At 45.1% G+C, this 23,824-nt stretch overlaps 1 protein-coding gene and 1 long non-coding RNA gene across 3 annotated transcripts in view; one reads left to right on the top strand and one right to left on the bottom strand.

The window, feature by feature from the left end:
- The first annotated feature begins 1,076 nt into the window (after nt 1–1,076).
- On the top strand, nt 1,077–10,801 carry LOC137431489 (uncharacterized). The gene is made up of 2 exons (XR_010985281.2): nt 1,077–2,724; nt 10,294–10,801. It is a non-coding gene; the product is annotated as an uncharacterized LOC137431489 (long non-coding RNA).
- Nucleotides 10,802–11,462: 661 nt separating this feature from the next.
- The window catches only part of LOC137431488 (uncharacterized), a 40,677-nt gene continuing 28,315 nt past the window's right edge, over nt 11,463–23,824 (bottom strand). For both annotated transcript variants that reach the window (XM_078782239.1, XM_078782240.1), the window contains 2 exons: nt 18,926–18,988; nt 11,463–14,071 (listed from right to left, as the gene is read on the bottom strand). In XM_078782239.1, coding sequence (XP_078638365.1) covers nt 14,042–14,071; nt 18,926–18,988 — 93 coding nt within the window. In that variant the 3' untranslated portion in view covers nt 11,463–14,041. The remainder of the gene's footprint in view (nt 14,072–18,925; nt 18,989–23,824) is intronic.

Consider the following 23,824-nt stretch of genomic DNA (forward strand, 5'->3'; position numbering starts at 1 on the left):
TAATTTAGGTGGTGGCTGGCCTTGCAGAGACAACTTCTTCTTCTTCTCTTCCCTTTATAAAGTGTGAGGTCCAATTACACCAACCTTCTGCCCTGCCTTGACCACGATACTCCTCCACTTTCCTCTGTCCTCAGCCAACTCTCTCCAATCTCCAACCACTCCCACATTACTGATATCCCTCTACAGTCTCCACACAATCCTCCCAAATCAACCATGGTCTACCTCTTTTCCTCCTACCTTTCTCCCTCGACCTATCCGCTCTCTGCCATTCTCTTCCCCCATCCGCACCAAGTGTCCAGCCCATCTCATATACACTGGCGAGGAGGACGCCTCTCTCACCTGCTTCTAAATCCATCAGGGATGAATGGATGGACCTGCATCTGGAGATGTACGGAATGCTTCAAGGCCTATGGAAGTAATGTCTCTCACCTGCTAATCTCAATTTTTGTAGACCTTCCTTACCCTTGTGACTGCATTTCTTTCCTGTTTACATTCCCCACAGTCATTCTTCATGTAACGTACGTTTTACTCTTCCTACTTGATGTAACGTACGCTCTTTTACTTCGTAAAATACTTGGGCCAAGCTTCCGCTGGTCAACCCCACAGACGTGGAAATAATTATGGCAGTTAAAGAAGAAGAAGATTCTGATAATTAATAAAGATAATAGAGATTATTATTTGTCGACCTAAATACATCGCAACAGCTCATTTCCAATCCTCCGTTCCCCTTTTCCCATCTCTGAAGCCCTTTCATTTGCTTTGGGTCCAGTGCTGCTCCTCCCTTCCATCATTTGTGTTAGCCTCAACATCACCTTATGTCCAATCCTTTCCTTATTTCTGGGCTTCTCTCGTCTCCCCATGTCAGTTTGTCAGCCATCAACAACTTTTTTCTATTTTGTATACGTAGTCGAGGCTCGTGGAAGACCTAGTAATGCTACACTGAAAGGATCAGGATACAACAGGACAAAGGGATCAGCGGAGAAACACTAGCAGCAGAGCAAAAGGCCAAGATAGAGGGAGGCAGACATGCCATGGGTGAAGGGGAGGAATGGGGGGGGGGGGGGGGCAGGTGAGGATGCATGGGGATAGGATGACGAGATGGATACAGAAGGGAACTCTCACAAGGGAAATGTAAATTTGGAAGGAGGAGGGATTGGGGTGGTGTGTGGATGAACGAGGGTAGAAAGGATCATGGTTTTGGATTGGCGTTTGATCTGAGATGGTGGTGAACAGCTGTCTTGGAGACCTAAAGGGAAGAATGCAATTTAAAAGGATGAGGAAGTTGGTTCTACAGGCGGGACAGAAGTGGAACAAATGAATGGAGGTGAGTAGTGACCCTTGATTGAGGTAGTTTCACCAGAAGGGGGATGATGGTGGACTGTGTGAGCCCTGCAGAAACCTGGGGGTCGGGGAGAGATGCGTGGGGACAAAGCAAGGAAAGAGCAGAGGGTGCAAGACCAGAAAGGAGGCGGTAGTAAACAGAGGCAACCGACCTGTCTGTGATAGTGAAATGGTAGGCCCATAGACTCAACTTCATCCTGGGAGAATCCAATAATCTTAAAGGTCTTTGTTTACACGGCTGCAAGCTGAGGAAGATTTGAGGCAGGGGAGCCAGCCCAGATGGGATAGCAGTACTCTATAAAGCTGTGGATGAAAGCCTTGTAGGTGGATAGGAGTTCAGTTGTGCCAAGGAAGGACTTTGTACAATGGAGGATGCCCAGGCGGTGGCTGGCTTTAGAGGCCAATATTGAAATGTGCTTTCCCCAAGAAAGATCATGGCTGATCGTGAGACCCAGGAGTATGAATGGCTGAACTTCCTCAAGAGGATTGTTGAGTAGATAGGAAGGTTTGCCAGACGGTCCTTTTGGGGAGAGATAGCGAGAGAGATTTGTCAGGATTGAAAGATATTGTTGCGGTTTTTAGAACCTTCACTTTATCAAATTTAGTATTAAAATCCCTAATAACTCCCCGTGTACATTTCCCCTTAATTGGCTGTTAATTGTTTGCACCTTAGTTAGTCCATCGCATCACGTAGCAAATAATAGGCTTCCCTCAATAGTTATGTCATTATTATATGTCAGTATAAGGCTCTGTTTTTCCACTAGTTCATTGCGTTGCACCAAATCAAATAAGGTAGAATCCCCTTTCAATTGCCCCAAAACGCCATTGCCAACCGCATTACCAACTGCATTCGCCGCCATGCCATGTGCTCTAACTCGGGGAAGAAGGGTGTGGCCCCACCTCGTCATTAGGAGGAGGAGTGAGCCAGCCCCGATCAACCAACCAAGCATGAGGGGTTTGGCCTGAGAGGGCGGAGGAAAGAAACTTCGAGGAGGTTCAGGAAGATTCGAGGGTGTGGCCTATAAAACCCGTTGCATGAGCCCCCACCGGAGATGATTGAGGGAGGCAGATGATTGAGGGAGTCAGACGAGTGAGGGAGCACGAACCAAGCACTTTGGAGGAGAGTTCTGTGGAGAGGTGACCAGAGTTCTGTGAAGAGAGACGCGCAAACTGCGGGAGTACGAGTGAGGGAGACGCTGTTTCCAACCAGCCCCTGCGCGCGCACAGCTTTGACGCGCTGCTACGCGGGAACCAGATTGCGGTGGAGTCGGTGGCCGTCCACTTCCAGCCCCGACGTCCCGTGCGGGATCAAGCTCCAGCCTGCGTCCAGCTGAACCTTCCTCTCCTTCCAGCCATTCGTTCCTGCCTTCATTCCCCATTCGTGTAAGTCTGCTCGTCGTCTGTCTTCTGTGTTGTCTGGGGCATAAGTTAAGCTTGTTTTTAAGGATTGCACTGTGTCTTCTTCTTCTTCTGTAAATTACTTTCGTTTCTTTCCTTCTCCTTTGGTTTCTTTGGTTGTGTAAATAGGAGTTAATAAATATCTGTTCCTCCATTCTTTGATTTCTTCTTCCTCATCCGATCGTTTTAGAGATTTCCACATTGAGTTCCTGTGGTGCGATTTCGGCCAACGCTCAGGATCGGGTTAGTGATTGTTAAACGGCTCGCGCCGCAGTTCGCTTCGCTCGGCGCAACCAATCAAATTACACTGCGGCACGGGCGGGGGTGTTTCCTTGCGTTCCGGAAGGCGCCGGTACTTAGGTCATAGGACGGATAGGCCTAATACCCTACCCAGCGCTGACCGGGCGTGACGTCATACCCTCAGGGTCGGTGACGGCCAGTATAAAGGACAAGGGGTTAACCCCCCTTGGCAAGGGGAGTGCCGTCGTCCCAGATCCGTAACAATATATTCCATGTGTTTGACCAGTTTGTGATTTATTTAAGGTCTGAAGACAGGGAAAAGGTTGCAGCTTGCTCCTTAGCAACAATGGCGATCAGGGCATCATATATCATTGGTGTGAGGTAAGGATTTATATGTAGGCCAATTCATATCTAATGTATTAAGAAAATTTGTCTTTGAGATCTTCAATGCCGTGATTTATCAATTTCATCAGCTAACATGACTCACCAAGCTCCAAAACGAACTCAAAGACTTCCAAAAATACACTACATGACAAAAAGTATGCGGACACCCCTTCTAATTAGTGGATTCGGCTATTTCAGCCACACCCATTTCTGACAGGTATATACAATCACGTGAAAAAGTAAGTACACCCCATGTAAAGTTTTGACTTTTTCAACATATTTCAACATACAGCTATTTGATCTTCATTTCAACAATATTGATAGATAACAAAGGTGATATAATATAACAAATATCATGAAACATTTACATTTTGTAGTCCATTGTATAATTTAAATAGACATAAATGCAAATTTCGCATGTGGAAAAAGTAAGTACACCCCTACATTTATCACTACTTCAAATGCCTAAAATTAGAATCAGGTGCACCAGCTCAGGTGCAAATGATTAGAACATCGTCAGAGAGGATCTTGGAGGAACCTGTCTTATTTAAACCTCAGACATTTCGTTTGGTTTGCTCTTTGTTGTTGAAGTGTGCGGCGTCACCATGCCTAGATCAAAAGAGCACTCTGAGGCTTTCAGAAAGAAGGTTATAGATGCCTACGAGTCAGGGAAGAGATTTAAAAAGATCTCCAAACAATTTGAAATCAATCATTCGACTGTCCGGAAGATCATCTACAAGTGGAGAAGATTCCAAACAACTGCAAACTTGTTCAGGCGAGGCCGCCCCAGCAAGTTCAGCCCGAGAGCAGACTGCAAGATGCTGAAAGAAGTCTCTAAGAACCCCAGAATGTCATGAGTCAAAGGTAGAGTCAAAGGTACATGAACAGATGAGTCAAAGGTAGAGCTATTTGGCCACAGTACCAGAAGATATGTTTGGCGAAAACCAAAGACAGCATTTGACCACAAGAACCTGATACCAACTGTAAAGCATGGTGGTGGAAATATTATGGTTTGGGGCAGCTTTGCTGCATCAGGGCCTGGGCAGCTCACCATCATAGAATCCACTATGGATTCTTCATTGTACCAGAGGACGCTTGAGGATAATGTGAGGCCATCTGTCGGAAAGTTGAAGCTCAACCGAAGGTGGACCTTGTAACATGACAATGACCCTAAACATACCAGTAAATCCACCAAGGAATGGCTGAAAAGAAAGAAATGGAGGGTTCTGGAATGGCCAAGTCAAAGCCTGGATCTAAATCCCATCGAGATGTTGTGGGGGATTTGAAACGAGCTGTGCATGTAAGAAACCCCTCAAACATCTCACAGCTGAAATAATTCTGCATGGACGAGTGGGCAAAAATTTCTCCCAGTCGATGTCAGAAACTGGTAGACAGTTATAAGAAACGCCTACTTGAGGTTGTTTCTGCCAAAGGGGGCAATACCACCTATTAAAGCGAAGGGTGAACTTACTTTTTCCACAGAAGGAAATGGCATCTCTGTTAATTTTTTGTTGAATACATTATTGCAAAGTCAATTTTATATTGTTTTTTGTTCAATTAGATCACCTTTATCTGTAGATACTGTTTAAATGATGATCAAATATTGATATGTCACATATGTTAAAAAGATTTTAAAAAACATTTCATGGGGTGTACTTGCTTTTTCCACATGCGAAATTTGCATTTATGTTTATTTAAATTATACAATGGACTACAAAATGTAAATGTTTCATGATATTTGTTATATTATATTACATTTATCTATCAATATTGTTGAAATGAAGAGCAAATAGCTGTATGTTGAAATATGTTGAAAAAGTCAAAACTTTACAAAACTTTACAAAACTGTACTTACTTTTTCACGTGACTGTATAATCGAGCACACAGCCATGCAATCTACGTAAACAAACATTGACAGTAGAATAAGCCGTACTGAAGATCTCAGTGACTTTTGACGTGGCACCGTCATAGGATGCCACCTTTCCAACAAATCAGTTCGTCAAATTTCTGCCCTGCTGGAGCTGCCACGGTCAACTGTAAGTGCTGTTATTGTGAAGTGGAAGCGTCTAGGAGCAACAACAGCTCAGTGGCGAAGTGGTAGGCCGCACAAGCTCATAGAAAGGGATGGCCGAGTCTATTCTCGGTTGCGACACTCACTACTGAGTTCCAAACTGCCTCCTTAAGCAACGTCAGTACAACAAGCGTTACGCCTAGGTCCCCCATCGGTGAAGTGATGTGAGTTGACAAAGTGGAAGACGCAGAAAACATGCTATGATATGATATTTCGCTCACAAGGTTCAGACATACATGGAGGCGGCCATCTTGGATTTTGACGTGGCGACCCAATTTTAAACGGCGTTCTTCCATGTGCCTAGATACACCCACACACCAGATTAGAAGTTGGTACTTCGCTTATTTTTTAAGATATTCCGCTCACAAGGTTCAGACATACATGGCGGTGGCCATCTTGGATTTTGACGTGGCGACCCAATTTTCAAAAGCGTTCTTCCTTATGCCTAGATACACCCACGCACCAGATTAGAAGTTGGTACTTCGCTTATTTTTCAAGATATTCATCTCACAATGTTCAGACATACATGGCATCAGACATACATGGCGGCGGCCATCTTGGATTTTGACGTGGGTTGCACCCACACACCAAATTTGAATGCGGTCCTTCGCTTACGCATGCACGCACGCCTGCACGCAAACACGCACGCACACACACACGGACGGACGGACACACGGACGGAGGGGAAAGCCATAGTCCCCCTTTCGCTACGCTGTGCGACGGGGGACAACAACTGTTCATCGGGAGCTTCATGAAATGGGTTTCCATGGCCGAGCAGCTGCACACAAGCCTAAGATCACCATGCGCAATGCCAAGCGTCGGCTGGAGTGGTGTAAAGATCGCCGCCATTGGACTTTGGAGCAGTGGAAACGCGTTCTCTGGAGTGATGAATCACGCTTCATCATCTGGCAGTCCGAAGGACGAATCTGGGACTGGCGGATGCCAGGAGAACGCTACCTGCCCGAATGCATAGTGCAAACTGTAAAGTTTGGTGGAGGAGGAATAATGGTCTGGGGCTGTTTTTCATGGTTCGGGCTGTGAAGAGGAACAGGTTGAGATGGTTTGGTCATGTGTTGAGGAAGGATGAAAGTGACTGGTTGAGAAGAGTGATGGAAATGTATGTAGAAGGAAGTAGAGGACGGGGAAGACCGAGAAAGACTTGGCTAAAGATGGTCGAAAATGACGTCATTGTCATGGGAGAGAGGAAAAAGAAATGCGGGCAAGGGGGTTAACAAGGGAGATGCAGAAAATATGGCAAAATGGAGAAGATTGTCATGGGGACCGCAAGGCTAACCCTCGCTCGAGCAGGGAAAATGGCCTTAAAATGCATGTTGTTGTTGTTGGGCTCGGCCCCTTAGTTCCAGTGAAGGGAAATCGTAACGCTACAGCATACAATGACATTCTAGATGATTGTGCGTTTCCAACTTTGTTGGGGAAGGCCCTTTGCTGTTTCTGCATGACGATGCCCCCATGCACAAAATCGAGGTCCATACAGAAATGGTTTGTTGAGATCGGTGTGGAAGAACTTGACTGGCCTGCACAAAGCCCTGACCTCAACCCCATTGAACACCTTTGGGATGAATTGGTACACCGACTGCGAGCCAGGCCGAATCGCCCAACATCAGTGCCCGACCTCACTAATGCTCTTGTGGCTGAATGGAAGCAAATTCCCACAGGAATGTTCTAACATCTAGTGGAAAGCCTTTTTTTTTGTATACACAATCGAGGCTCGTGGAAGAGCTAACCCATTGAACATGAAAACATGCACAGATGCACAAAACATGCAATGAAGGGAGTGGCAGACAAGAGAGGGAGAGAGGGGAGCACACAAGCACAACAACAGAAGAGAACAGGGACGTCGGTAGATCTGTGGAAGGGGGAGGGCTGGGAGAGGAGGGAGGTGTACACGGTATAAAGCAACTTAACACATCTAGGAACCCGAGGAAAGAATCTGGGGATTCAAAGAGGTGGATTAGGGGCGTTTTAACGGGGGTAGAAAAGATCAAGGTTTTGGATGGGGGAAGATAAGAGATGGTGGTGAACAGCCGTTTTAAAGACCTGGAGGGGTGATTGGGATTGAAGAGAGTGTGGGAGTTTGTTCCAGAGGTGGGAGAAAAGAGTGGAGAAGAGAAGAGTGGAGGCTGTTATAGCAACAAAGGGGGGATCAACTCCATATTAATGCCCATGAATTTGGAATGAGATGTGTGATGTTCGGGAGTCCACATACTTCTGGTCATGTAGTGTACCTGAGAGAAAATGGTGTAGTTGTGCACAACAAAAGAGTTGGAGAACTTTCCCAGTTCGCAGACAGGGCTGAGACCCTCCCTGCAGCTGCCCATAGAGCAGACTACTGACAAAGTGGACCAGCGCAAGCTACGGAGAACTGTGGACGGGCACGTGATACACAAAGCTTCGGCCATCACTGCCATTAAATGGACTGTGAACCTTCTGAGAGTACCTGCTGTAAACATGCCAAGCTTGGCGATTTATTTAATGGATGTCTGTAATTGGAAAGACAATGCAGCATTACCCACAAAGTAATGGTTACCACTTCTTTGAGAAAAGACATCTTCACGACGTCAAAATACCCAAAGCTTGTGCCATAAATATTTACCTGGGAGTCAGATGTTCCTTGAGGAACACACAATATCTGGTTTGGGTGCTTATTAACAGTGATGGGAAGGTGATATCTGGGGCTTGTGGATGCACATGGGCACGATATCAAGGTGGGTCGCCTGGAGGCACTACAGTGCCTTCAGAAAGTATTCACACCCTTTGACTTTTGTACACCGCTCCTTTCCAATGCAATCTTCAGGCGCTGCATGACGTCATTGTCATGGGCCTATGGAAGTAAATGACGCACGCTGAAATAGTCAGGGATCCACAGGCTCAAAAGCTCAATAAAATGGGTTGGACCTGACATGGTATGCTATACTTTTTGTTTGTGTTTTTTCTATTAATTTGGACATTAAGGTCCGCTGAATGAGAGGTCTGCTCTGCCGGAAACCTTGCGAAAAAAACTTGTGGCCATTTTTGTATATGCAGCCTTTATTTTTTGACCGAAAAATGTGAAAAATGTTTTTTTTTCTGAAAATCCTCAGTGGGTTGTGTAGGCTGTCAATAAATGCATCCCGGATACGCAGAACACATGTGTTGACAACATCAAGTTGAGAAATACACTTACAAAACCTTTCCAAATGATTTAGAATCATTTTTATGCAAAAGCGCCCCCGATTTTTTTGCATTTTTTCATTATTTTCATCTTTACTTCATTAGTAATCAACTATGCCCTGAGTTATGACATCAGCCAATGTGTCATTCTTTTCACCAAACATTATAGTCATTCCACAGTAAACATTCTGAAAATCAAACTAAAATCAATGGATCTGTGGTGATTTTATTACCCTTACTCTACAAAATCCTGGAGACATACCGTATATTTAGCATCATGGTAGTTTATGTCCATTTTATTAAACATCCTGGCCAAGGCATCTTTTTAATTTTAACAGAACCCTGTACCCCAAAAGAAAGTACTTGTAACACAAGAAATACAAAACAGCAAAATGATTTTTTAAACAAAATGTACACAGGATGACAAGCCAACAAAACAATGATCGTTACGCAGCTGAACTTGGATAGATTAGTGACCAGTATGTAGAAAAAATGAAATTAAACTTTAACTGAACAAAATAATTGAACATAAAATAAAAAATTACTGGCAACAACGTCTGTAATATCACATGAAATTAACATTGCACTGAACAAAATAACTTATAATGTGTAATGCATGTCACTGTCTTCGAGTGTGAGTTCAATCCTTGAACATTTGTTGGGGTCCCCAGTTGGGGTCTGACACTGCTGCACCCCAGACTAAAAGGGAGTACTCAGTTTTCACTCTGGTTTCTTTCTTGTTTGTTTGTTTGTCCGGGCGATATCTCAGCCATCCTTTGAGCTAGGAAGCAGAAATTCCGGCACAATAGTGAGCAAGTGCTTTGGCAAAAACGGTATTTTTTTGTTTTTTGATTAAACAATTGCTTTATAAATCACCAGATGTGATTAATCAATTATTTAATTATTATCGATTAATTAAGTACTTATTTATTTCCTTTCTCTTCTGAGCAATATCTCAGGCACCTTTTGAGCTAGGAAACTGATATTTGGACACGACAGTGACCAAGTGATGTGGCTATAAAGGATATTTTTCATTTATTGATTAATCAATTAATCGAGTAATTATTTATTGATTAATCAATTAATTATTTTATTTTTTTCGATTTATGCCTTATTTAATAAATTTTCTCAAAAGGTTACAGCTTCGGATGAGGCACTGGTGGTTTCGGTATGCTATTAGCCAATTGCCTAAGAAAAGATTGTATGATCATTATTTGTTGATTTCAATTATGCAATTAATCAATCAATTTATTGTACACCTCTCCTTCCCAATACAGTGTCTATGAGCTGCACGGCGGTATTGCCGGGCGCCAAAGGCACCACGGCATTGCCGTGCTGGAGGATATTTATTTATTTGGCATGGGGGCGGTGTACTTTGAATGTATCTGTACTTGTTTCACATTTTGTCATGTTACAGCCTGAATTTAATGTGGATAAAATTTAGATTTTTTGTCACTGATCTACACGTAACACCCCATAATGTCAGAGTAGATTTTTTAATAGAAATTTTTACAAATTCATTGAAAATGAAATACAGAAATATCGAATTTACATACGTATTCAACCTCACCGAGTCAATACTTTGTAGAAATGACTTTGGCAGCAATTACAGCTTCGAGTCTTCTGGGTATGTCTGTATCAGCTTTGCACATCTGTATTTGGGAAGTTTCTCACATTCTTCTTCGCAGATTTGCTCAAGCTCTGTCAAGTTGGATGGGGAGCGTCGGTGAACAGCAAGCTTCAGGTCTTTCCACAGATACTCAATGGGATTCAAGTCTGGACTTTGGCTGGGCCACTCAAGGACTTTCAAGTTCTTGTTCTGAAGTAATTCCAGTGTTGCTTTGGCTGGAGGCTTGGAGACATTATCCTGTTGGAACGTAAATCTTCACGGCAGTCTGAGGTCTTTTCTACTCTGAAGCAGATTCTCCTGAAGGATTTGCCAGTATTTTTCTCCATTCGTTGTTCCCTCTATCCTTACAAGTCTCCCAGTCCATGCTGCTGAAAGCCCCTGCCCTTTTGACCTAAAAAATAACTGGTGGTTGAATTCATTGACACGATATGCAAATCCTGTTCACATTTCAAGTCAATCGGATGAAAATGGAGGATTTTAGAAAATGCACCGATGTTATTGACCTATGTTATATTGACCACCTTGTGGCCTATGTTGACCTCAAAAATAATTGGTGGTTAAACTCAGTTGTTGTTGTTGTTTCGTTTGCAGCCTGCGGCTACCGGTTTGCATCAATTTTCTGGAAGTGCGTTTGTGGCGCTTATGCAGTGTCCCAATTACCAGTGAGCTGGTACTCAATTTGCCGACCTCGGAAGGATTTAACAGGCTGAGTCAACCCCCTTGGCATTAATTCAACGATCGACCGGGATTCAAACTCAGGATCCTAGGATCCCAAGTCAGCACCCTAATGTTAAATTCAGTGACCTGATCTGAAAATCTTATTCAAATTTCATGTCAATCAGATGAAAATTGAAGATTTTAGAAATTACATCTAAGTTGTTGACCTATGTTGGCCTATGTTGACCTTTTGAACTCAAAATCAATAGGCTTCTTGCTTATGAGCAACGATACCATTTGGTGAAGTTTCATGAAGATTGGTTTAAAATTCTGACCTGTAGGTGATTGACGTACAGACAAACAGATAATCACAGACCAGGCCAACCAATGTACTTGTGAATCTTCGATTTCGCAAGTAACTAACAGGCAGGGATGAAAATATAACGCCCGTCCACCTTTGGTGACAGAGGTAATACAGAGAAAGAACGAAAACCAACAGACTTGGAAAAGATTCGATTGAAATTAGCTTTGGAAGGTATCCAGGAGAATTAAAAAGACAATTGTATCAGGCTGGATTCATTATCTTTAATGTATATAAACAAAATTAATCAGTTAGACCAACACAAGGCTATTCACAATGAGATGTACATCCACACACATCTCAAATAAACTATCCTGGTGACAGTTTATTATATCCATCCTTGTGTTTGCTCTTGCTTAATCTCTAATCTGTGCCCTATTAGATGCATCTACATTGCCAATAGAAACACCAAAAGTCTATTTGACTGTGTAAAGTAACAGGACTGTGTAAAGTAAACTACTTACTGTGTAAAGTAACTAGACTATGTAAAGTAACTAGACTGTGTAAAGTAACTAGACTGTGTAAAGTAAACTAGACTGTGTAAACTAAACCATGTAAAGTAATTATACTGTATAAAGTAAACTACTAACTGTGTAAAGAACCCATAACCTTAAGTTTCATCTCTAACTTTTCATATTCACCTTTACAACGAAGCCCGTTTTATCCAATGCTTGCATTCACAAACACAATTTCCCACTAATACATGCTTTCATGATAACTACAGGAAACACAAGTTCAAACATAATCATTCAAGATGCTATTACGAGGATAATAAATTGTTATAAATATACAAACAAAAGCTGCATCAACCTTATTTCAGCAAAATCAAAAAAAGTACACAAACCAAAAACCAATAATCAAACAAGAAGACGTCATGCGGAGCACGATACTTGCAAAATATGCCCCCTCCCCTCCCAAAGAAAAAAAATTCCATTGATACAGCAAATTGTCCATTTCATCAAGATTAAAATTGACAATCTTGAACAAAGCTCGGGTCAATAGGAAGAAAAGTGACGATTTTTCAGATGAAAAATGATTTTGGAAGGTTGACCTTGAGTTGACCTTTGGCCTTTTGACCGCAAAAATAGTATGTTTCCCAATTTAGTGACTCGATATGCAAATGAAGACCATAGAATTATAACCAGGCTAAGTCACATTTTATTTTTTTTCCCCGTTTTTCACGTTTTTCACGTTTTTCAAAATATTTTTCACGTTTTTCTCGAAATGACTAAAATGTGACTTAGCCTGGTTATAATTATATGGTCTTCAAATGCTGTTAAATTTTCAAGTCAATCGGTTGAGAATTGACAGCTTTTTAGATGACAATTGATGATTTTTAAAATTTGACCTCGAGTTGACCTTTGACCTTTTGACCGCAAAAAATAGTATGTTTCCCAATTTAGTGACTCGATATGCAAATGCTGTTCAATTTTCAAGTCAATCGGTTGAGAATTGACGGCTTTTTAGATGAAAATTGATGATTTTTAAAATTTGACCGTAAGTTGACCTTTGACCTTTTGACCTCAAAAATAGCATGTTTCCCAATTTAGTGACTTGATATACAAATGCTATTCAATTCTCAAGTTAATCGGATTTAAAATGGCGATTTTAGAAATTTGACCTCTTGATGACCTTTGACGTCAAAATCAATAGGCTTCTCAATTGGGACGACTTATACAACGTGGTGAAGTTTCGTGACGATCGGTTTAGAATTGTGGCCTGTATGCCGGTAACAAACAAACAGACAGACAGAACCACAAACGGAACCGACCAATATACTTGAAAAATCTTCGATTTTGCAAGTAATAAAACTCGATGGAGCAATAAAGTCAATTATTTCACAAAGATGATGCGGCTATGTTTAGCTTAGATATGCACTCACAATGCTTTGTGTTTTTACAAAAGAAAAAGGTTGTTGAAACAAAACCAGAGTGCACATGAAGCAACAGGTTCAAGTCTACTCTGAATAAGTTTTTTTAAAAAATACTTGGTATAAAAGCTAGCACATAGAACATATAATAAAGGGAGCGGGAGATAATAGGGGAGAGAGAGAGAGGGAAGCACAACAACAGTAGTGAACAGGGACATCGGGAGATCTGTGGAAGACAGGGCGCTGGGGCGAGTTACATGGGATTAACAAATTAACACGACAGGGGATTTCAGGAAAGAAAACGGAATTTGAAGGAGGTGGTTTTGGGGTGAATTAACGGGGGTAGAAAAGGTCAAGGTTTTGGATGGGGGAAGATAAGAGATGGTGGCGAACAGCTGTTTTGAAGACCTGGAGGGAGGAGTAGGATTGAAGGGAGTGTGGGAGTTTGTTCCAGAGGCGGGAGAAAAGTTTGTCTTTTTGTGATCAGTTAGCTCTTACACGAGCCTCGATGTATACCAAACAAAAAAACAAAAAAAAAAGAGGAATGAAATAGTGAAGGTGAGCAGAGAGTCTTGATGTTGTCGGTTTCACCAGAAGAGGGTTGCTGCAGATCAAAATGTAACATTTCCCTTGATGCAAAAGATTTTTTTAAATCATAGTCCAAAGGGGTTCAGGGAGGTGGGAGGAGCAACACAATTCTCTCCATGTAAATGTGCATCACATAATTGCACCTGGTGGAAGCTGGTATTACAAAGCATAATAAAATACACCAAAGCCATCATAAAAAGTGGGGGAATTAACCCATGAGTACAAGGATGGGTTCCTTGCTAAGTTAATAAAATATACATCAACACCTCAGCAACAATAATGAAGAAGAACCTTGTGATGGAAACATGAGCAGTTGTTCAAAACTTCGGCTTATTTAAATAAGTCCGTGTTCTGTCGAAGCTTGAAGTGAAATTTCCAGCCAAGTTTTATGCCCAATGGAGGACAAGAGGGAATGCCGGGAAGGGTAAGGAGGGGGTGTGGGGTAAACATAAATGAGGAACAAGTGAGAAAAACATGATAAGATGTTGCATAAACATAGAAAAACTAGAAAACCACTTGGTAGAGCACATACCTCTGCCAGGATGAACAGTTTACGTTATGTACCCACTGATAGGTCGGATCTGGATTCAGACCTGAACCAAAATCTAATCGGCTTGTTCTTGTCACTTACCCAACTCATTCACCAGGTTTTGTCCCAATCTGTCCATAACATTTTGAGATGGCGTGCTATATATCAGTTTTAGCCCCCATCTCTCAATGGTGGATAATTATCACTCATACACTTCTCAGATCCAGATCCAGATACAGATCCGGATCTTCACCAAAATCTAACCATTTCGTCCTTGTCGCATACCCAAGCTCTCCACAAAATTTCGGCGAATCCATCCACAACTTTTTGATATATCCTGTGCACAAACAGCTAAACAGGGGTGAAAACATAACCTTCATCCACATTCAGTGGCAGAGGTAACAATATCGAAACGAGTGGCAGAAAAGGGGAATTTCATGTAGTAGGATGGTGTGGGTTAAGGGGTATGGGGATCGTGTGGGTTTAAGGGGTATGGGGATAGTGTGGGTATAGGGGTATGGGGATAGTGTGGGTTTAGGGGTATGGGGATAGTGTGGGTTAAGGGGTATGGGGATAGTGTGGGCTAAGGGGTATGGAGACAGTGTGGGTTTAAGGGGTATGGGAATCGTGTGGGTAAAGGGGTATGGGGATAGTGTGGGTTAAGCCGTTAAGGGGTAAGAGGATAGTGTGGGTTAAGCCGTTAAGGGGTAAGAGGATAGTGTGGGTTAAGCCATTAAGGGGTATGAGGATAGTGTGGGTTAAGCCGTTAAGGGGTAAGAGGATAGTGTGGGTTAAGCCGTTAAGGGGTAAGAGGATAGTGTGGGTTGAGCCGTTAAGGGGTAAGAGGATAGTGTGGGTTAAGCCATTAAGGGGTAAGAGGATAGTGTGGGTTAAGCCGTTAAGGGGTAAGAGGATAGTGTGGGTTAAGCCATTAAGGGGTATGAGGATAGTGTGGGTTAAGCCGTTAAGGGGTAAGAGGATAGTGTGGGTTAAGCCGTTAAGGGGTAAGAGGATAGTGTGGGTTAAGCCGTTAAGGGGTAAGAGGATAGTGTGGGTTAAGCCGTTAAGGGGTAAGAGGATAGTGTGGGTTAAGCCATTAAGGGGTAAGAGGATAGTGTGGGTTAAGCCGTTAAGGGGTAAGAGGATAGTGTGGATTAAGCCATTAAGGGGTATGAGGATAGTGTGGGTTAAGCCGTTAAGGGGTAAGAGGATAGTGTGGGTTAAGCCGTTAAGGGGTAAGAGGATAGTGTGGGTTGAGCCGTTAAGGGGTATGAGGATAGTGTGGGTTAATCCGTTAAGGGGTATGAGGATAGTGTGGGTTAAGCCGTTAAGGGGTATGAGGATAGTGTGGGTTAAGCCGTTAAGGGGTATGAGGATAGTGTGGGTTGAGCCATTAAGGGGTATGAGGATAGTGTGGGTTAAGCCATTAAGGGGTATGAGGATAGTGTGGGTTAAGCCATTAAGGGGTATGAGGATAGTGTGAGTTGAGCGGAAAATGAGGATAGTGTGGGTTAATGGTCCGTATAATAATAATAATAATAATAATAATAATAATAATAATAATGCATTTATTTTATATAGCGCTTTTCAGGAAGCCCAAAGACGCTTTGACAGAGTGCAAAACATAATGCATAGCAAAACATAAAAACAATTGCAAAAAAAGAAGAATCAATAGGGAAATATTCAAAGCACAAAGGAGGGAGAAGGAGAGGAGATAGTCAGGGGTTAGATGCTGTGGGTTAAATGTTGAATGCAGTGTTGAACAGGTGGGTCTTGAGTGATGTTTTGAATGTGGTGAGTGAGGAGGAGTCTCTGATGGTGTGAGGTAGTGAATTCCAGAGGGTGGGAGCAGCGATGGAGAAGGCCCTGTCCCCCCAAGATCTGAATTTGGTCCGGATTGGGGGGGGGGGGGGGGGTCAGGAGGTTGGTACCAGCAGAGCGGAGGTTGCGGGTGGGAGTGTGTCTGGAGAGGAGGTCAGCCAGGTAGGATGGGGCCAGGTTATGGAGGGCTTTGTAGGTCAAGAGGAGGATTTTGTACTGGATTCTCTGGGAGATGGGGAGCCAGTGAAGCTTGTAAAGGACGGGGGTGATGTGGTCACGGGTCCGGGAATGGGTGAGTAGACGGGCAGCGGAGTTCTGAATGTATTGGAGTTTATTGGTGATTGTTGAGGGTGAACCATAGAGGAGGCTATTGCAGTAGTCCAGATGGGAGGTGATGAAGGCGTGGATGAGGGTTTCTGCAGCCATGGAGGAGATGGATGGACGGAGACGGGCAATGTTTTTCAGGTGAAAGAAGGCTGTCTTTGTGATCTGTTTAGTGTATTTGTCGAAGGAGAGGGTTTGGTCAAAGATGATGCCAAGATTCCGGATGTGAGGGGAGGTGGATACTGGGATACCGTCGATGTTGAGGGCAAAGTTATGGGTGGATTTTATGAGCGTTTTTGGGCCAATGATGATTATTTCAGATTTATCATAGTTAAGTTTGAGGAAGTTGATTTGAAGCCAGGATTTTATTTCAGTGATGCAGTTTGTCAGGATAGAGTGGGTAGCGGTGGAGATGGACTTGGTGGAGATGAAAAGCTGGATGTCATCGGCGAAGCAGTGGAATTGGAGACCATGACGGCGGATTAAGTGACCGAGGGGGGACAGGTAAAGGATGAAGAGGAGGGGGCCAAGAACTGAACCTTGGGGGACACCTTGGGGGAGGGGAGCAGTGGGGGATTTGCAGTTATTGATGGAGATGAACTGGCGTCTGTCAGAGAGGTATGATTTAATCCAAGAGAGGGCAGTGCCGGTAATGTTAAAGGTGGTTTCAAGTCGGGTGAGGAGGATGGTGTGATCGATGGTGTCAAAGGTGGCGCTGAGGTCGAGGAGGATGAGAATGTTGAGGTTGCCAGCATCAGAGGAGGAGAAGGTCGTTGGTGATTTTGAGGAGAGCAGTTTCAGTACTGTGGTTGGAGCGGAATCCGGATTGGAATGTTTCATACAGGTTATTGGCAGAGAGGTGATGTTTGAGTTGAGTGGCTACAGCGCGTTCCAAAACTTTTGACAGAAAGGGTAGGTTGGAGATGGGTCTGAAGTTATTTAGGGTGTCAGGGTTTCGTCCAGGTTTTTTCAGAATGGGGGTAACAGCAGCAATTTTGAGGGACGGTGGGACGATGCCTGTAGACAGGGAGAAGTTTATTGTTGTAATGATAAGTGGAGAGAGAGCAGGAAGGGAGGCCTTGACAAAGCTGGAGGGGATGGGGTCAAGAGTGCAGGTGGCAGTTTTCATTCCTATGAGGAGTTCAGAGAGGTCAGTAGGGGAGACTGGGGAGAATTGAGACTGGGGAGAATTGAGACTGGGGAGAATTGAGACAGGGGATGGCAGGATAAGGGGGGGCAGGTGGATTGAGGGGGAGCGGGTGGGGCGGTGGTCAAGCTGTTGTAGATGTTTTCAATTTTGCGTTGGAAGAATGAAAGGAAGGAGATGCAGTTGTCTACTGTGAATGACTGGGTGGTGGTGTTCAGGGGGCTGAGGAGTTTGTTTATTGTAGAGAAGAGTGCTTTTGGGTTTCCGGAGCCAGAGTGGATAATTTGAGTGTAGTAGGCGGAGCGGGCGTGGGAGAGGGCATCTTTATAGTGTTGTAGGTGGTCCTTGTAGGCCTGGGAGTGAACTGTGAGACCTGTTTTATTGCGGAGTCTTTCAAGTTGGCGAGCACGAGTTTTCATCAGGCGGAGTTCAGGGGTAAACCAGGGAGCAGAATGGGTGAAAGAAACTGTTTTGGTTTTTATAGGCGCGAGCTGGTCAAGGCAGGAGGAGAGAGTGGATGGACATTGACTCTCTACTTGAGCTCATCTGCCCTTTGCCAGGTGTTGTTTTTGGTCCTGGCAGGGTGTCACAGTCACCTTCCCCACTAGCAAAGCCAGTGAGGGGTGTCGGTTTAGTCGCCGACACTCGCGGTGTCACGGCAGGTATAGCACTGGGTTAGATGTTACCAATGGCAGTCCCAAAAGACTGACCTGACTGAAATGTTCAGCCTGAACGGCATACAAATCAAAATGGCGGTGTGTGGAGTCAGCCGTGTATCCCGTAATGACATCACAGACGTAATCACATCACAACACCCCTGTCATGTGACCAGATCCTAGGCTCTGATTGGTGTACATTTGTGAGGGACATACATACATGTGGACAGACAAACACTGTTCTTGACTGCTTTGCGCTACGGGCTAGATCATAACAACTAGGCATTTTGCATTAAAATGGCTATTTTTAGTTTGGGAACGTGAATATCCAGATAGGTAAATATGTATGGAGGGAAAAGAAGACAAACAGTCGATACAGGAGTGGAATAAAGGATGACTGAAGAGGAGTGAAGATATTAACAATTGATTTCATTCAGCAAAAATCATCAAACATAGTTGTGAGAAGCATGGATTACAACAGACACACTATTTGTTCTTTGTCTAATTTTGTGCTTGAAATTCATGCAACAATAAAATGATGACAAATCAAGTTTTTGGCCTGTATGCGATTAATGTAGTCAATCCTGTACGTGTGAAATATGAATGAAAAAACATACAAATAAGAAAACACTACATTTGTCATTTGCCACAGAACTGAGCACAAAAAGTATTTTTTTGTCATGAAAAGCCAAATACCAAAGATAAACATTAAAGCTAAAAGGTGCACGTTTTATTACCAAAGTGAGGCGCTGATACTTTGGCGTTTTCTTTCGCCTGCGTTCGAGCACCAGTGGAACAATCTGATGAGAGAGAATCACTTAAGGTCTTTCATGCATCCACTTGAATTCCGAAATGTTCCCCATAAAGAAAGATCATCCTACATATTGTTACGGATCGCGGTTTAGATGTTATGATGGGCCGAGCGGATGGTCCAGCCGCGACCGTTACAGGATCCCCAATTGGCCCGACTCCCCCAACGTTGACCAGATCGCACCACAGATATTCAATCGGGAAACCTCTAAAGCGACCGAAAGAGAAGGAAAAGAGAAGAAGACAGAGTACGGAGGAAGAACAGATTTATTATACACACACAAGCAAAAAGAAGGAGCGACCAAAATTATTTACAAGCAATGGATGGAAGAAGCAGTCACACAGTGAATCGTTAACTTATACTATTCAATTTACTTAACCCCAGGACAACATTCAAGACAGACGACGTTCACACTTACACAGGGGAAATTGCAGGCAGGGATGGCGGAGGTGGGTTGCTGGAGAGGGAGGCAGGGTCAGGTCCCTGCAACCGGCAGGGCTGGAGGTAGCAGCTCCCAATTCTTCGCGTTTTTGGCGGGAAAACCCTCGGTCGCGTCGACGCTGCCGATGCTGTAGACGTCACGCGCTGGCTCGGTCACACCTGCTCCTCTCCTTCTGGTGGAGCCGTCTCCCTCCTCTCAGCGCGTCTCTCCAACGCTTGTTTCCTCTCCAAGTATCTCTCCTTTTTGGTTTGGAGCGTCTCTCATCTCACAGCTCACAGCTCATCTCTCATGTCCTCTCTCATGTCATCTCCTGTGTCATCTCCCGTGTCATCTCTCATGTCATCTCCTGAAGCAGTCCCTTCCAGTCGCTTTTATTACTCGGGGCGGAATCAAGCCGCCGGCTGCGAGGGCTCGCCTACCGGGTCGCTAACCGCGGTGCTGGTTGGCTGTTAGGGCTGTCCGATTCCTCCTTTGAGCATGACGACGTGCCACGCCTGTGAGTTGGCGGCTCCTACCCCCCTCTTCTCCGAGATGAGCACATGGGCAATGGCGGCTTGCGGGATTGAACACCACTCGCACCGCTTTTGAAAGGAACTTTGGGGGAGCGGAGATGATTGGGGAAATTGAAAGGGGCCTACGCTTATTTAGTTTGATACAATGCAGAGTCAATCTAGTGGGAAACACATATTTAGCCTACATGGAATAAGGAAATAAACAATTTAAAAAGATATATCGTGGCCTGTGTGTAAGTTTCATGGAATTAACTAGGAGGACGGCTGCGACCATTATTTACATTACGAGGGTGTTACACACAACAAAACCATACTTTTCACATTCGTTACACTTTCTCCAAAATTGTTACACTTCTCCAAAACTGTTACACTTCTCAAATTCGTTACACTGCACCCTCCTTTCTTCAGGCCCGTCCTCGGGCCTACAAAACTTTAACTTAGTGTGACACGTAGGTGTAATTCCCTCTACAATTAACCTGACCCTGAGTGTGACAATTTTGAAACACAAATAAGTATGTCCCCCTATTGCATTGCACCCTGTCTAACAGACTCAAGCCCACAGCTAACCGAATTACGGAATTGTTCTCAAACTATACATTTACGGTGAGGAGCATTATTTACAATGACGTTATTTCTTATTTACAACGCAACCCAGGACCTGTGTTTTTTTTTTCTTTTTAGGGAACAAGAAAAAGAAATTCCTGTTGGGAGGGAGGAGACAGCACGCATTGCATCGATGCACCAGTACCAATACCACCAAAGCACCCAAAAGCACCACAAAGCACCAAAGGCACCACAAAGCACCAAAAGCACCACTCGGTGCACAGTCACCACGGTTTATAATAAACACAACAAAACAACTGGTGGTGGTCTTCTCTTTCTCTGCTGGGCCGATGTTCTTCCCGACGTCTTCTGGCTTCATGCGGCCTATTTGGAAATAATAAAAAGCACAACTTGTGTTCATTTTTATTTAGGGCCTCAGGGGCCAACTAAGGGTGGTCCACCTGTTTGGCATAGGTGCCACCTTACCGAGGTCCGCAAGCAAGATTCCCTGGCCACTATGGCCGGTCTCCAACAGAGGTGCCCTGCCCCAGAACCTGGGGTCCTTCAAGTGGTACTTGGCCGCAGAACAGCGGTCCATAAAGTGGTACATCAACGCAATGCATGCTGGTTCTGGGAATCTCGTGCGCACAATGGCCACCTCACGCACGCTCCCCTCGGCACCCAATGGCGCACAGGTCCTCAAGTGGGAGACAAAAGGGGGGAAGACAAATGAGCGAGGGGTAAGGTCACAAGGGTACACGTCAATAAAGGCAATGCAGGGTGAAGTGCGTACGGAGAGCGAAGTGAGAAAAACTCGTCCCTACCGTACGTCACCCCCCCCCCCCCTGTCACCTACACTACCTTTGCCCTTACCCCATATTTACAAGAATTTACACCTTTACAAATTCGTCACTACGTCTTGTCTTCCCCATCTTTCCCTTCTACACCAAATTCGTCTCCAATCCCTCTACTTCAAAATTTGCCATCACCAATTCATCATCAATCCTCATAAGGAGGGAGAGATGGAATTACGCACAATGTCACACCCACGTCATGATGCGTCTCACAATCCAAAACATTTGCATTAATGAAAAATAATAAAACATGGCATGGTGTGGAGTTACCTCATCTCAGGTGAGTGGATGCAGATGGTGCGAGGAGACTCCAATCCTAACTATCCTCTAAATGACTTTAACACACTTTACACTACCCGGGGTCTCTCCCTGCCAATCCATTGGCCAACTTACACTATGGGTTCTAAAAACCAATTCCCATTGACCAAACTGTGGTGCTTCTCAATTTGGGGTCTCACTCCCCCGATTCATCTCCCGGTGCCCTCGCACAATTTCTGGGCTGCGACGTGTAGCTCTCCCAGCAGGTCTACCCACCTGCACACCTCCACCACTTTAGTTGCCACCCGAGCTTACCTGCTCCTCACCCTAACCTATCTAACTGGGGAAAGCCCCTCCTGGCTCTGTCACCCCTTGGTGCCCTCTGGCACTGGGCTACCCGGGTCCGTCCTCCGGATCCTCGGGCCCCATCCACAACAACTACCGGCTCCCAGAGCCCACCTGCGGCCTCACCTGGCCGACATCCTCACAGTGGTGGAGCGCCCAACCAACTACACACACTAACAGGCTACACGCCCAGCCATTTCCACAACACTAATGCACCCATCCAAAGACCATTCTTTCACCCGCACCACAGATGCCAATATCCAACCACAATTTACCTATACCCTCTACCTAACACTTACTCTACCCGCCCCGGGTATCCGTGATGGGGGTCCACTCTTCCCCCATTCACACCTTCGCACCATCCACTCCACTCCACAATTTCCACCATACTCACTCCACGACCATCCATTCCAATACTCCATTTATTCCACACTACCATTCTCCATACCTGCTGTTGCACACCTGTGCCCTCACACCTGGTGCCACCTGCACCCTCCTTTCTTCCTGGACCATTTGGTCATCACAATACACATCACCATCACTCACTCATACACTGCTCCATACACCTGTTCAGTTGCACACCTGTGCAATCACACCTGTTCAATTCTCAAACACACGGCATCATCTCTTCTAACTACTCCCCTCTGAAACTTGCGCTTCCCAGTCGTCCCTTTAAACTATTGCGCTCCCACGTCATTATCATCCACACTAAACTACCTGCGTCCCCACTACAGGTATCCTTGTCACCAACTAATCTTAACGTTACCTAATGTCATCTTCTAGGGCCCTACACACAATATCCTAACCCACCCGGGCTAGTTTTCACTGCCATCAACCCCATAAACCTAGTGCTCCTTTGCCCCCCTTTCTGTGAGGGATGGTGGATTTGCCATCCCACCACATCGGGGAGGTCCTACTATCAATTTCGCTCGTCCAAATCCAACAAATCAAAAATTTGTCATTTACTGCCAATTCTATTCACTTTTCTAAATTTCGGATCAAAACCACTATCACTATTATCATCATCAGTCTTCTCACTAGTGCCTCTCGGTGCGCCATGACATCATTAAACTCGGCTTCGTAAAGCCGAGCAATGAATTCGGGTGGTTTGGTTGCCTGCAGGTTGAATCCGTCCGGCTTTCGGTTCAAGGGAGGTGGTTTGGTTGGGCCGAGATTCCACGCACCATCTCGGCACGGCACCTTGCGGTCCCGGGCCCGATGGCTCAATCTCCCCCGGTCGGAACCCCGTCCCCACGAGGGGGCACCGTTCCGCTTCCTCCCACTCGCCCTTGAACCGGACCGGTCGCCTCGCCCGACAAAGCCCGGACTCGACCGTGCGGGGCGGGGCCAAGCCCGAATCGGCAACGACGCTTCAAAGAGAAGCGACGCAGCATCGACCCGCGCCGGGCCTCGCACCCAACAAAGCACCCCGCGCCCCGAGTGCTTGCATCGGCTATCCGTCGCCCTAACCGCTAACCCGGTTACCGTCGATGCTTCACCTGCATGCTCACACGCATACGCTACCCCTTTCACCCTCACCAAACCCGGCGTTCCAACGCCGTCCGTACATTCCACCAACGCTCTCCCTGTTACACACCACACCTCTCGCGCACACTCTTGCGCACACTTTGGTCCACACCTCTCCTCCGTTACGTCCTCCGTAACACTCACCATGGGCGTGCACTCTTGCATCCACCCACTAACGCGCTCACATGGGCTCTCCCACACCCGCGCTACCACTAACTCAGGTGTGCTTCCTCGCACACCCTCGACCATTCCAAGCGTGCATTCTCGCACCCGCTCCACCACCAACTCACTCCTCGTGTCACACTCCGTACACCCCGACGTGCATTCTCGCTCGCACTCGGTTT

Source organism: Myxine glutinosa, chromosome 7 (assembly GCF_964187855.1).
Source record: "Myxine glutinosa chromosome 7, kmMyxGlut1.1, whole genome shotgun sequence".
Classification (NCBI taxonomy): domain Eukaryota; kingdom Metazoa; phylum Chordata; class Myxini; order Myxiniformes; family Myxinidae; genus Myxine; species Myxine glutinosa.